At 39.0% G+C, this 15,910-nt stretch overlaps 1 protein-coding gene across 7 annotated transcripts in view; it reads right to left on the bottom strand.

The window, feature by feature from the left end:
- PHACTR1 (phosphatase and actin regulator 1) overlaps nt 1-15,910 on the bottom strand; it is a 298,999-nt gene that overhangs the window by 72,331 nt on the left and 210,758 nt on the right. For all 7 annotated transcript variants that reach the window (XM_054285281.1, XM_054285283.1, XM_054285280.1 and 4 more), the window contains one exon: nt 1,363-1,443. In XM_054285281.1, coding sequence (XP_054141256.1) covers nt 1,363-1,443 — 81 coding nt within the window. The remainder of the gene's footprint in view (nt 1-1,362; nt 1,444-15,910) is intronic.

The following is a 15,910-nucleotide window of genomic DNA, read 5'->3' as shown; positions in this document are numbered from 1 at the left end:
TCAACGTGGAAGGCAAGTCACAGAAGACTTCACAGAAAAGATTTTTCCTGGGGAAGTCTTTAGGTTTAGGTAGGGCTGGTTCAGAGGGTGGCTACATGTGGGATGCGAGGCAGGGATGAAGGAGGTCACACCTGGGACAGAGGTGTGACTGAAGGCTGCCTTCTGAGCTGGCTGAAGCACTGATCCCTTGGTGTGACAGCCTGGACCCTGCCTCACTGGCTGCGGTCTGATCTGAGTCACACTACAAAACGTGGACAGCACAAAGCAGCGAGAAGGGCAAGCCTATTGACAGGACTTGTTTTTACTCTCAAGTTGCATCTAGGATGGTTTGTAAGCCAGCAGGTCATAGTGAGAGCACACTACTACATATAACTGGTAGAAACTGTAAAATTTAATGATAAGCACATTTTTGCTGCGGTTTGCTTTTAACTTAAAAAATTTAGCAGCCTGAGTTAGTAAATTTTTAAATTCCTCATAAGCTAGAGTAAAAAGCAGGTAACAGATTTAAATGGTCCTGAATTTATGAAATAGGCCATACTTCTAATATCTGTGGAAACTTCTAATTTCTATTGATTTCTATGAGATTTTGTACTGATATTTCTACTGCTATGTCAAAAACCTTTAGACTTTGAATTAATGAGGCATTAAAGCATATGCATAAGTTCAATTGTGATTAAGAAGTAACTTTATTATGTTTTTATATAATTTATTGAAATAATTACCTTAGTAATTGACAAGGGAAGCAGCAAAACAAATAGAAGACGCACTCAAATACTGACATGTATGTAACAGATGTCAACTATGTATTGTGTTACCAGTGTAAAACAATGATGTTTGTAAATCAATGGCATTTTGCACAAACAAGACACTAAAAACTCAACAAATTAATAATCCTGAACAAGGAATTATTATCTCTTCTGAGCTGTTTCAAGGGGAAGTATATTGTTCTGTGCTCATCAGGATCCAAAACCTTTAAATGTTTCCCTTTTCCACAACAGCTAATCCCAAAGTGACTCAACCAGACCATGGCAACACAGAGACACAAACCCACTACATTTCTCCACAGCCTAGATGCTTTGCTTTTTTGCAGTCAGTGACTACTGCCTATTGCTGTGATTTTTATTTCTATTGCTTTACATTTCTGATTAGTTTTAATTTTTATTTGCTAACTAACCACCACATGTATTCAACAGAGAGGGCCAGACCACGGCAAAGTCAAGAGAAGTGTTCAGAGATCTTATTTCGCACAGTCTTGCAATTCAGAACTCTCTATTCCTGCTTCCTAGTGTTACAATTATGCAATGTCTGGCCATAAAGCTATATGGGATGCCAATTTACTGTTGTGAAAAGAAGAACACTTACCTTTATCAAAAATTTCTTTCAGCACTCCTCGTTTTATAAGCTCCTCTCTGCTTTGCCTCATTGACATTTTTCTTTCCAAAGCTGTAACAAAGGATAAGGGTCAATATAAACAGAAAAGAAGGGAAATTATTGTTTTAAAAGGCTCTATGCCTTTTAAAGGCATTTAAAAATGCTCTTTCTCCTCTTCAAGTCAGTGCAGTTTAGCATCTTGAAATAAAGGCTACTGGTAGTCCAGAGAATCTGTCTGCTACTGCAGTGTGGCAGTTATTGACAGAAATGGTGGTAGACTGGCTAATTTGAGGGCATAGCTGCACAGCCATTGCTTGGTTTTGACACAAAAGTCAAACATTTCTGATTTCTGTGGAGAATTAGAGAGAGCAAAGGGAGAAAAAGGAGATTATTGCAGGAGCTGAAGAGGGAAAGGTAAGAAAGAAGGCAACACAAAGGCTCAAACCAAGGAAAGATGTGGCCACAGAACATGGCCATGGACTGTGTCCAGGCTATGCAAGAGAATGAAAGCCAAGGCTTCTTTGCCATTTGTTCCAGTGAGGGCACATTAAGGTGTCTGGGACAGTGCAAAAAAAGAGCTGATTAATAGAGCCTTCTCTTCCCTGGAGGAGCGTCTTCCCCTAAAGAGATGTAAAGCAGGGAAACTCCAAGAGAGCCACTGCAATTTATGCCAGATCTGAACAGCTCAAGTTGTGTATTGGCTGCTTGGAGACCGCGGTCACTGAGGCAGCAAAACGACAGATAGAAAATACATGTTTCTTTAGTGCAGTAGTAATTAAAACAACGTCCAATTAACCAAAACACCACAAAGGACACACACACAGGCAAAGAGCTGAAAGCCAGAAGCTGGGGGCTCAAGAAGTGATGTGAAGGAGTGGCTGTGACTGAACCCGCTCTGTGAGAAACAAGCCAGTGCCTGCCAAAAAAGAGGCACAGTCAAGGGCAAATGGCTTCTGCCATATGCTCCTCTAGCAGACCCAGCACTGATGCACACACACACACAAATGAACTGGGACTTAGCATCCTCAGCCTGACCAAGGCAGATTTAAAGCAAAAGAGGCTTGAAAACCCCCTCTTCTCCCCTGAAAACAGGAAGGTGCAACCTTTCTTGGTACTGCTGTGTGTTGATTGTTCCCACAGGGAGCCATGTATCTGGTGAATTAGCTCTGCTTATACTGTGCTTTTTGCAACTTATTTGTTGCCAGATACTTAGGGCTAATATGAACAAGGCCAGCTCTGCTTCACTTTTTTCCACAGGATAAATACAGGCTTCCCTGTTTTTAAAATCAGTTTTGAGCATGTATTCTTCAGGACAAAGATGACCAATATGTACAGTCAGAAGCTAGTTAAAAACCCTGGTCTCCCCAGGTAGAGACACACTCTCTGAACTTCAGCATGGATGAGAATTAGAGGCAGGTCCCTTTGCTGAAGCACCAGACCCCATACCCGTTAACCAGCCACGTGGTGCAGTTTCATTTTGGAGGTTGTTAAACTAACAACCTCTAAAGTGCTTTACACCCATTTGAAGAAGTGCTTTAGGCACCTCAGCTGACTTGCAATGAAACACTGATTTCTAAGTTTTTAATATGCTTTTGAAAAGAAAGGCTCAACTACAAAACTCTGGAGTCACACTGCAGACTGCTCTCCAAGCTGCCTTTTCCCTGTGCTGAAAGGGTCTTGTTCTGGTGCAGCATTTAAAGCTTTTTTCTCTTCTTCCTTAAGAATAGCTGCTCTCAGACCTTCCAAGAAGAGCCAGAACAAGCTGCAACTAATTCCTGAGCCTTTTCCCACCAAAGAAATTGTTAAAACTGACTGAGTTTAAAGAGCAATTTGGTGGCACCCAGCGCCTTTTCCAATAGGTCTCAAAAAGTGTAATTTTCTGTTAGAATAAGCAGCACACTGAACTTGCTCGTCAGTGGAAAACCAAGCTGGGTGAATCAGCAGCAAAGCAGCAGTTTCTGCATACAGACAGCAGCACTGCACACAGAACGAAGACACAGGCAAATTCTATTTCTGTACTCTTATCTGACCACAGATAGCTAAGTAACAGATCCCCATTTTGCACACAAATTCACTGGCATCCACCTGGGTGTCCTGTCTCACCCTCCTGCCCAGACAAGAGCTGTTTTTGCAAGGTAGCAGCACATGACTTCATGGCTAGGAGGTCCCACCTCATTATCATAGTACTGGCAAGAAACACAGTCATTTTGCATTCAAAGATAGAATATATATATTTTGAAGACTGTACATATATAAATTTCTCAGATATTCCCTATTGTGATCTGCTTGTTTTCAAGAATGAAAAAACCTACAACCCTTGAGCTGAAGCTCAGACAAAATCAATTTTTTCAGTTTCTAAATCCTTTCTAAGTAGGTACAGGACTTATAGTATTAATTATTTTCCTACTAAGCCAGTTTAATTAATAAGATATTTAGAGGAAGGGCATGCTGGGCTAAGAGCAGCACTGAATGATAGCAGATGTTATACTAAAACTGTGGAACATGCTGCCTTTCTTCAATTCAAATCTTCCTCCCAAACAAGTGTTGTACATTTAAGTGCATAATCTGCTATGCTATTGCTGATCAGATGGGAAAAAAATGTAAACATTTAGACACAGAACTCATTAGGGTCTAACACTCTGAACAATGAAATGCTTTACTTGGTCTGGATTTCTCTGACTAAGATTGCCAGTTCTTTTATGAAGGATTTTCATTTCAAGCAGAAAGTTGGTACAAAATAAATTCATTCACTCTCCACTGAGAAGGAACCCATTCACAGCAGAGGATAAATGTAAACCTTTGAATTAATCCTTGATTCATGAGAACCGTGTAAATTCTGTGATGGGAAAAAATGAATTATAATTAATATTTAAGAAAAGATGTATTACTTCATTAGTGTTTTTCCTTGGTGATTAACCTCATTTTTTTTCATTTGTACAACCTTCCAGGAGATTAGAAATAAGCATTAAACCCTCTTTATGGGATCTACTTATTCCAGAAACTAGTTACTGTAACAAATTCATCCACTCTACAAGAAACTCTCAGTTACTAGTTTAGAGAAATGAGCCTATGTGTACTTAATGGTAGAAGCATACCGATTTTGCCAGTGTGCTCTGCAGTACGCTGTTTCTTTTTTGCTTTGATGAAGAAACAGTGGGAAATATTTTTATTAATGTTTCTGAGCTGCTATTTTTGAACTCGTCCCTCAGGAGCAGCCCCCCTCTGCTGTTCAAGCAGAGTTTTTCTCTGTAGCAGACCCATTAAGATCAGTGAAGCCTTGACAGGGTCAGGAGAAGTTCCTGCCCCTCCACTCTGAAAATCAAACACAGTTTTGTCTTTATCCCTTTAACAGGCTGCTGTGCTCTGTGATGGCAGTGCTTGTGGGCTGCTCCTCCAGCTGAGCCGGCGAAGCTCCGCGCTGCCGCTGAGCCCAGCGCTCCTGCTGCTCCATTAACCAGCCAGAGCGGCATTCGTGCCGTCAGGACACACAGACTTCCCGTCCTCCTGTCTTCCCTCCGAGGCAAAAACACCTCAGATGAACTATTCCAACCTGCATCTATATGACACAACAATGAATTAATAATAAATATTATTATACAAGATAATGATAAAGTGTCCTCCTTTGCAGCAATTGTCATGTTGCCGCTTAACCAAAGGGTGGACTAAATAAACAAGGCCTGCCCTTTTCATCTGACAACTGAAACAAAATCCCAGTCTGTGCTGGCCAATTGGATCTTAACCTTGCTTTTTTCTGAGGTTGTCCTTGGCTTTTGTTTTAAAAAGCACTGGGGGATGCTTTGCATGAATTCTTCCTTTCAAAGGCCACTGTAATTTTCATGATGATTTTAGAAAGCAAAGTTGTTACAGGATGAAGCTGAGAGCAGAAGCTTTCAATTATACTTGATTTCAATAGGAATCTGTTTTGCTAATAATTCAGATCTGAATAATTAGAAACAAGTAAACCAATTGCTTTTCACAATGTTTAGATAAACAACCATCACTGTTTTCTTTAGATTTATAAGGAAGAAGAAATTTTCAAATGTGATGGATTATGTATTTAAAAATGTTACACATCATCTTGAAATTTTCACAACTAGGTAGACTTTCTTGGCAATCAAATGAAGTAGGATTCAGCTGATACAAATTTTTATAGTGTGGGCTTCTGCCTCTGAGTTGGTCTCCTCGTATGTTATGATCAAGTGTTGGGCATCATTAACCTCAGAATAATGTAAGAATCTTAACAAGATTGAGTTGCACCTTGGAAGTGCCTGTTAGGCTTCATTGACTGCAAAGGAATCTAAGGGTGAATAACTAGATAAAGATGCATAAAAATAGGGCTGAATATACACCTGAAATCAAAATTGACTGAAGAGAGTAGTTTTAAGAAAAGAAACACTGCTATAGGTGCAAGTCTTAGACATCACATGAGGAAAATGTAGATGTTTCAGCTCACTGAGTGCTCCATTAATTTTGGGGTTGTTTTAATAGCTATGGCATGACACTCAGCACTGTTGCTCTGAGCTTGGGGTATGACCAATACCAAAACATAGCTTGGTTAAAAAAAAACTGTATTGCTCTACTCATTGCTAAATATGAATTTTCCTTGGCTTCAAACATGCATAGGTCTCTTAAAGCCTGAGGAAAGTAAAACTATTCCAACAGGTTTCTGAATCTTTGAGATTTAATGTTCCTTACAGAAGTTTTGAGCATCTCTAATATCAGCTTAGGTTTTCCTGCAACAGTACCAACTACAAAACCTAATTCAGACAGATTACTTCCTGGAAAAGGTTGGGAGCCTCTTTTTGTCTGTGTGCTTGCCCATGATATTCCTTGTTGTGACTGTAGCCTAGCACTCCCATTCTATGAAATAAGAGAACATTTGAAGGAAAAAAATAGGCTGGTATAAAAGGTTAAGCTTGATTTTGAAAAGTGTATAGAAGTACCTCTCCAAATCAGCTGACCAAACAAACTCCCTTCAGTATGTGAATCACTTGGAAAACTTCTGTGGCATGTGCTACGAGACAAACTAATAACACAGAAAAGCCCCACAGCACTGATGCCACACTAAAGAGTAACTCAAAACATTCTTCAAGCAAACTCAGCTCATCTTTACAGGAGTGGAAAAGTGAGGTCCAGACAAGCTGCAGCAACTTGGCACACCACCTGCTACATCAGTAGCAAAGCATTAACAGCACCTGCTCTGTGACCATGGGCCAACACTCTAGGCGAGGAAATGACCCTTCTAGACTTAAAATTTGCTACTGTCATCAAGGCAAATAAAATAACAGGAAAAAGGGGAAAAATAAAATTAACATCCCACCCCCAATTGTTTTTATTTTATTTCATTTCCAGTCTTGCAAGTACAACTGGACTTATTTTAGATTGTGACTATGTAAAAGCATAGAGAAGATGATGTCAAGGCATCTTGCTTCCACTCCAATACAGACCAGCTCAAGACAATGATCCATTTCCAGTTAGAAGCACTAGACTAGGAACATGATAAATCTTCATTTGTGACAGGTAATCCTTTGAAATGACACAGTAAAAATATACACATTCCTTTGAGAGCGCAGGATCAAATCTAAAATTCCTGGTTACGCACTGGAAGACTTTAGGAGGTGAAACAGTTGGCACACCTGGTAACTACAGATAAAAATTCAATCTTCTCTTCCTTACTGATTGAGACAGAAAGTAAAACTGGGGAAGAAGTGAAAGCAGCCTTAAGAAAACCCTAGACTTGTACTGACCATTACTCCAAGTGAACTGCCAGAGGACAGACTTGGGAGGAAAGTGGATGCAAAGTCAAATCTGTGAATACAGAACTGCAGAAGCTAATCAAAATACTACAAACCACACTGAGATCACAATACAGGAACACAACTCAGAAATAGAGCATGCAACCAGAAATTCAGCAAACACAGGGAAAGGCAGAGAAATTATATCTGGAGAACGACAATAGTTCTCAATTCTTTTTGAACCAAAGAAATCAGAAACCTAATCCAAGAACAGATGGACTGTATTTTTTTCATACAGAAGGACTTAAAAAAAATAAATCAAAGAAGGTGTCTTCCTAGGGAAAGAACTACACTTCAAGTTAGATCCAAATCCAACATAATGGATTTCACAGGCCAAGCCGAGCAAGCCTGGCAGAAGATGAATGCATGAAAGCAGGAGATAAAACAAGAAATCTTGACAAACATAACAAAAGCTGTGTGTTCGGGGAAAAAAAAAAACAACCCTAAGAAAGCAGGTTTGAAAAGAAAACAAGATTGTAGGCACCTTAAGAAAAATGTTACCACCCTCAGCTGCCTAGCTAATAAAGAGCAAAACAGAACTCCACTGTGTCAGCAAACTGTACTAATCTATCAAGAGGATTTTTGAAAGACTTGCATTTTTATACCTTTTGTACATAATTGCTTTTCTAGTCACACTTGAGAAGTTAGGGAGAAATTCAGAAAGTAGATCAGAATATTGAAAAAATGAAGAAAATACATTTCTTCTGTTCTTCCCTCTGAATTGCTGTACAGTGTTTTCATGAGTTCCTAGGCACTACTAGGTCAAGAACTTGAAAGCTGGGCCAGCAACAGGTGTTGCTTTCCACAGCTTAATGAAAAAGGAGATTCTGTATCTTAATTAAAGAAATTTGCAACAAGGTAACATAGCATATCTTAATGTACACTTGCTCTGCAAATACAGTGTGAGTGCAGAGTGGAAAGCCATAACCTGGCATTCAGAAACTTCTTAATTTAGGCATCAAAAACAGCAGTGAGGGGGTGGAACTGGCTTTTTAGAAGGCTTTTGTCCAAGCAAGAAACCTGGCAGACTAGAACAGCCCCTGCTCATGTCCATGCTGCTACCAGCACCCTATGTAGCTATCACTGTGCTAAAGCTAAATTGACCATAGCGATCACCACCACAGTTCTTACTGCAATGAGGTTATCTCCTAAGCACAGCACAAGGCAGGAGATCCATTTACATTTTCACAAATGGTGGTTTCCCCTACAGACTTCTGTGTAACAACATGCAGAGGTTGTAGTATCAAAGGAAAACAAAGAATATGGGTTCTACATGTCAAACTTTTGCAACTGGACAAGATGAGTGATGCCGTCTGAAAAAGATACATGGCAGCATCAGAAGCAGCTGTACATCCCAAGGAATGGCTGCTTTTTACAAGTGACTCAACCTGGTTTAGGTACCTTGCAGTCTCAGATTTCTGTACGTACAACAGACAAAAACTATGCTAAAAGCAAGTGGGTGAAGAGCTGGGTGAGATATCTGCAAGGTGTTTCCTTTACCCTGAGAAGGTGGTTCTCAGAATGATGAGACAGCAGAAGGGATCTGCAGTGCCATCTGTAACAGTAGAAATATCTATTTGCAATATTGCAATATTCTGCAGCATAGTAGTTCAAGGGACCTTCCTCTTCCTCAAAGCAAAAACCACAGTGGACATTGCTTCAATAAGATAACAACTCCTGTGACTCTCTGGAGAGTTCTCTCCATGACAGAGTTTATACATGGCATGTAACTACCCGGGCAAGCTGCTGCTTTTGGGTTTGCTCCTCATCAGACAACACTTCCAGATGGCAAAATACACAGCACAGTTTACATAAAGAAATCCAGAAGATGTCAGGAAACTGGATTTTCCAGAGTAACTTTTAAAGGTGAAGGAGTCAGCTTTTCTGGGATGGAAATATGGGGAAAACTTTAGAGATAAAACCAAAACAATGGAAGGCTGATGATAAGAAGGCAGAAAGAATGCTTGGACAGACCACCTGGAGATGACAACCAAGCTACTGGCCAGTATTTGGTCCCCTCATTTGCCAGTTGGGAGGATCACCTTGCTGAAAAAAGACAGAACTGTAGTCAGTAAGACAAGCAGCACAACTCTCTATAGCAACAGCCAACTGCTGTGTAGCTTGAGTTCACCTTACAGCTGTAACTTTACAAACATATATTGCCTGGTACCCACTGCCAGACAGATGTGTAAATCCAGTGTTTTACTCCCTAACAACATCCTGTTTTGGCTACAATGAAAAAGCCTGCACTGCTGGATGCTCCTATTTCATCAGAAAGGGATTTGAGATAATTTAAAATATATTCACACATGACTCAAACACTGTTGAAGTAAATTACAGTTTTCCACTTAGACTGGAATAATTAGTACACCGTAGCCTCCCAAACTGACATGCAAAATAGATGGGGACTTGTTTATGTGTCCACATGTACCCCTACTAAAAATAAATACAAAGCACAGCTTGTGACTAAGAAATACCTTCTTAAATCTGAAGTTGGCTTAGCACCGTTTTGAGAGAAATGTTATGAATATTTCATATACTTCTCAGAAACCATCACTACTGTTCTACACCCAGAAAATCTTGACTAAGCACACACAAATTAAAAATGTATTTGTTATTGAAATGAACCGGCATGAACCCTTCAACACAGACCTCTGTTAGGAGCCAAACAGGAAATCATTCATTTAATGCTTGATTATAGGAATGACTGAATCACAAAGCAACAAACACTTCCTCCAAAATAAGAAGATTCTTGAATTGCAGCTGTCACACCATCTAGCAATTATATTTGGATGATATTTCCAGCTTGTGCAATGGCGCTAGCTGGCTGGTACATAATGCTGAAAAAACCCCAAAGTGTCTTTAACGCCAGCGTCTTATCTCCCAAAATAGTGCAGTCTGCTTTCTGGCTTGGTAGCTGATAGCAGTTCAAGCTACAGTAAAGGCCCACCATGCAATTTCAGAATGTTTTACACATTCAGAGTCTTGGTCTGACTGTTTTTTTGCTTCTTTGGGGTGAAAAGATAACATTCCCAGATGGAGAGAAACTTTCCATTATACATGGCAGTCCTCTGGAATCAACAGACTGAAAAGCGACCAGACTGTGACTTCAGTTACAGTAACATGAATGCAGAACAGATTCATGAGAATTTGGCATGCACCACCCTGCTTTTAATACTAATTATTCCATTATTTTAATAATGATATTTTTTAAAAGGCCACCAATGATGAAATTGCTTTATGCTCCTCTCCAGAAAAGGTTGAAGTTATTTGAGAAAATAATGTATTTTTTCCTCTTATTTTACCTTAATGCTTTTTGTGTGTGTGTGCAAAAGCATAGTTCTGATGCTTGTCTGGGATGGGGAGACAGAGATGAAGATACAAAATATGTTTATGTTTAGATGGTAACAGTTTTGAACTGAAGTACTGATATGAGAAGCAAATTAAAAAAATAATAGGCAAGAAGGACAGTGAAGTGAACTGAAGGAGATATTATTACTCTGGACATTTCTTACAGTGTAATCACATTATAAATGTAGATAATATTGTCAGTCACTGTTCATTGTGCAGAAAACCAAACAGAAAATTGGTAGAATTATAGATGATCTAAGGTTAAAAGCAATGGTACTGAAGAATAAAGGCCATGGTAAACAAGCCAAACATTTTTCACATCAGTGCTAATCCTGAAGAGCTTCAGCAGAATTGCAAAGTGCAACTCTTCTTTACAAGGAGCTGTGGAAGTCTTTCTAAGTGAAGTGTCACTTGGAGAACTTTTGAAAGAAATCAATAAAATCAGAGCAGCAAACTGCCAAGACCAGACAGTTTTCTTCCTTGAGTTCATCAGGAAATCAAATATGAACAGAGTAAGTGTGATATGTAATCTAGATAAGATAGAAAAGTGGGAGATGGCAAATAGAAGGTTGCTATTCTCTAGAGTCTGAAAGTCATCTTGGAATTACAGACCAGTAAGCCTTGTTCCCATCCACCAATCTAGGAACAGTTATTTAGAATAAAGCTAGACATTGGAGGCTTAGAACAGAAGGGAGATGAGAGAAGAATTCTCCTGGGTTTGAAGTCAATGAATGAAGATGTTTGTTCCAAGTTGACCTCCTCAAAGTTCCAAAACTTCTATGTTAAGGTCATTGGAGGAATTAAAATTGCATTAGATAATTAGATGTGATTATCCTCTAGTGGAATAGCAACATGTAGAAATTAAAAAGGAATGTCCCATACATAAACAGAGGGATGTCTTACAAAAACACAGTTAAGAAAGATTGATCATAGGGAGATGACAAAATTTGTTGACTGCAGTCAAAACTAAGGCTGACTGCAAAGAGCTACAAGAGTTCTTATGATACTAAATGACGTGTGACAAAATTCAACATTGATAAGAGCAAAAAATACATTTGGGAAAAGGCAGCCCTAACTGTACACACTTAACAGCTGTATTAGTCATTCCCACTCAGAAGATAGTGCTTGGACAACTCTGCAGAGAATAATCTGAAAACATCATCCTAATGCTTGGGGCAGTAAAAAAAGGCAACAGAAATCTGAAATTACTAGGAAATATATACAGCCCCTTTGTGCTAGTGTAATAGTCTACAGCTAACACAAGTTTGGGTCTCCATCTCCAAAGAGATACATCAAGACTAAAAAAGTTATGAAAAAAATGAAAAAAGAATGGGGTTTGCAGAGAAATAAAGAATAATAGCAGAACCACTTTTTTGTTGGTCATCTATTCTTTTACAGCAAGGTCCTGGCTCCCCTGATATTCACAAAAATACACAGTATGTGTCATCTAGGCTGCACACTGTGTAAACCAGACTGTTCTCTTGGAGGAAAATCAAGCACAAAACAGGACAGACAACATCAGTACACATCCTCTGCTGGGAGCTACACCAGACCTTCCTTGGCCTGGCATAGCCCCTCAAAGCATCCCCACAGCCCTGGCATGCTTGCAGAGCCAGAGACAAGAGCAAACCCCCAGTACAGTGGCTTTTGCCCTCTGAATGCATGAGGTGGCCTTTGGCAGCGCTGCGAGCTCCTGCTCTCCTGCCGTGTGGTCACGGCCCTTTGCTCCAGGTGGGGCCACTGCCAGCACAGAGAGGTGCTACAGCAAGGACAGAAGTCAACAGGAAACACAAGAGGTCTGCAACACCATGAACACATGAACAGTCATTGACTCATTCATGAAATGCCAGAGATAAAGAGCACCCAACAAAATGGTCAGGGTGCAACTGAAAAAAAGGTGCTTTTGTGCACAATGCCTTTTTTCATTGTGGAATTGTCTGCATGAGATATCCATTACAGCTAAATTTAGTTCCAACAACACAAAGGATAAATCCACATGGCTTGATTTGGGTATTTCTGAGTGCTTCAATCTGATTTCTTAAGTCAGGAGTTAGATAAATAGTTGCTTACCCTGCTTCTTGCATGTAACACAACCGTTGAGTACAAGAAAAGATACTGGACTACCATGGACTTTGGTTTTTTCTACTATGTCTGCCCTGGAGTACATTTATTTTTAAAACATGTGTTTAATGAGTCAGCAGAAAACACCCTTGATCCCAACACACAAAACTATACCATTATCTAATTGTCAGGAAATGTGCAAAGGTAGCTGATTTGCCTTGGAAAGCAACTTGAATTTTATCTCCTTATCATGCAAGTCAGGGGATTTTTCTTGCATGATTAAATCAGACCTCTTAAGTAATAGGGAGTTCAACATACTGACATCTAAAATTACAAAAATTGATTCAGTTTCATGGCCTGTGTAGTGCTGGTTGCAAAAGCAGCTTACTAGCTAGCATGGCATCCAGGCTTAGAATCCTTTGTCAGCACAGGCTTCAGGAATTTTTACTCATTAATTTCAAAGAATACTAAGACTTCTTTTATTTTTTTTCTTTCAGTTCTAGGAAGTACAAGAGCGTGTGCTGTATTTCATGCTGGACAAATCTTAATTATTATTAATTGCTTTCTGGCAATACAGTATGTGAAGGGACAGTGGAATGTGAACCTGAAATCTGAAATTCTGCCCAGTGTTGGGCTGTGACCTGACTGTAGATGTTTTTTTTAACAGAGAATAAAGTCAACTTGTTCTGCAGATTTTGACAAATACTTCACAAAAGAACCACAAAGATAATGCAAATCACTGCTCTCTGGCAATTACAAGTCTATTCAAAGATGACAGTACCTTGAAATATTTTTCTGAAGATAATCAAAATGCTGTTATGTTGTTATAAATACATTAATTAAAATATTACTGCTGTGGCTTCAAATTTCAGATATAAGTCAGGGAAAAAATCCCCTCAATTTCGTGGATAACTCTACTTAAATATTCTTCTGTTCTAACTTTATCCTGGCTTTTTTTTACATCAGTAAGATTTGTATGGTTTTTTTTGTGAACTTTCACTTATTTCTGTTGCATAATAGCAATAGATGTCAGTCTATTTCTACCATCATAATTAGTTGCTGTGGAGATGACTGAAATATCATGAATTATTATAATTGCAAATCAGGAATAAGCAGTAGGAAAAGATGACATTGATAATGTGCAAATATGGCAAGGTTCCTTGAAACTAGTTGACTACAAGATATTTGAATTTGCCATAATAACGAGGAGGCTTACAGAATAAGGGGGTGGTGTATATTTCAGACAAATACACTATGAAGAAACTCGACAGTTACATATGATGCCATCTTAAATTTAGCTTAACATTAAAGCAAAATTATCATGCAACCCACACATCTTCTGATTTTGTTGCATATAATTTTGCTGAAGGCCTAAAGAAAAGTCATTTGTGGTATTCACCTTTATTACTATGAGGCAAAAACACCACAGCAGTAATCCATAAAATCAGTAGGTGTTATCCTGAACTAATCTTCTTTGGCAGATAAATGAAGGAGAAACAGGTGTTCAAGTATCTGCATGAAAACCAGTGAGAATGATTCCTTTGACATCATTCTTTAAAAGGCAGGAATCATACTCTATCTTCCACTGGAGACTAATGAACCTCTCGGAAGGAGAAAGGACTAAGTAGACAAAAATAAAATCCCTGATGTACTTTTTTATAGCAGAAGTCCTTTACATTGTGTTGCCTTTTGTTGCAGGGCTGTCTGGCAGTCCAATCTCACCTCAGAGCTGCATTAAGTGACTGCAAAGTGCACTGATGCTGCCTTCATACAGACACTGTGTGCACTCCCAAAATGACAGCATTATTAAATCTTCGCCTTTTCTGCCTCAGTAGCATGAAGCAATTGTTCTGAATTGAAAAAAAAAATCTCAAAATGATGCTTTTATGAAGAAACAAACTTTTAAAAGCTTGACTGAGGTAAATGCTGAGTTAAACACTCTCTTATGTGTTTCTGTTCAGAGCTAAGTTGTTGCATTCTGAAATATGAAGGGAAAGTGAGAAGCATTAAAGGAAATTGAGAAGCAGCTCTCTGTAAAACAAGATTTCTTACCCTTTCTGAGCACAGCAAAGCTTCTGATATCAGAACTGTATTCCCAAGATTTCCATGACATTATTTGGATAGCTTTTTAAACACTAAAGTAGTTTCCTGGCATCTTATGATGATGACATATATTGATAGTTGAGCTCCAGAATATCAATGTATTTTTTACTGATTGAGCAACCAAACACCAAATGGCTTTGGTATCAACAAACTCAGTTCAAAGACACTGGAATGGATTCTGTGAGGGTGAATGAGCATATTCCATTCTGGCCCTCCCTATGCTCAGAGAGGAGTTCTGATCCACCTCTTAACAAGGCAAAATCTGAAACACACTCCACTGCTATCTTATCCATCTATTGCACCTTTTCAAGACACTGTTGCTGATGCAATAGTCTGATAATTAGGCTAATTTGACGTGAAACCTCTTGCTTTTCAACTGAGCAGTTAATTAAACAAATTAATATAAAACTGAAAATGCATCTGGTTTGGAAATTTTCTTCTCTGTGTCGGTCAAAGTAAAGACTGCACATCTCCCATTGTCTCATAAAGGCTGGGTAGGATGTGCAGTGTCTATTTTTACTTCTACACGGCAAATAAAACCATAACACACAGCTGCACACTGCAGTATTACGCGTTTATACAGCTCTGAGGGATTACCTTAAATATTTTGGAGCTCAAATACCCCTTCTTATGTTGTTTGTTAGACCTCAAGGAGGAGTCAGGAAAGTGTCTGCTAATCACAGAACTGTAGAATGGTTTGGGTTGGAAGGGATCTGAAGATCATCTAGTTCCAGCTCCCTTGCCATGGGCAGGGACACCTTCCACTACATCAGGTTACTCAGAGCCCCAGGTACCACTGAAGGAAAATATTCAGTCAACATTATATATGGAGTGGGATTGGACATAATTAGAACAGTTTTACTGCCTTGGCAAGGGACAGAAGAGAAATAAATAATGATGATTTTATATTTAATGACTCTGCATTTATTTAGTCAATTGATAGATAGGGATATGCCAGCTGGCTTCCCCCATCTCAACATATTATAGTGAGTTCTGACTTTGTTTCAAGAAAAAAAATAAAGGCCTGACTTAGGTAATTAATTACTACAATCACAGAACCAAATCCTGCTCTCATTACCTTTTTAAATCTTAGATGAAATTATTCACTAGAGTTCATGTGCTTACTGCAGATTTAAATTGATGCAGCAGGGTGCCATATTTTTGCATTACTTAATTTACTCTAAACAATAGAGTAAGTTGACAGTTTAAAAATAATTTAAAGAACAAGA

This window comes from Melozone crissalis, unplaced genomic scaffold (assembly GCF_028551555.1).
Source record: "Melozone crissalis strain CALT ecotype California unplaced genomic scaffold, PUWL_Pcris_2 ptg000042l_1, whole genome shotgun sequence".
In the NCBI taxonomy this organism is placed as follows: Eukaryota; Metazoa; Chordata; class Aves; order Passeriformes; family Passerellidae; genus Melozone; species Melozone crissalis.
Note: the sequence above shows the minus strand (reverse complement) of the source record. Positions and strands in the feature narration are given on the sequence as shown.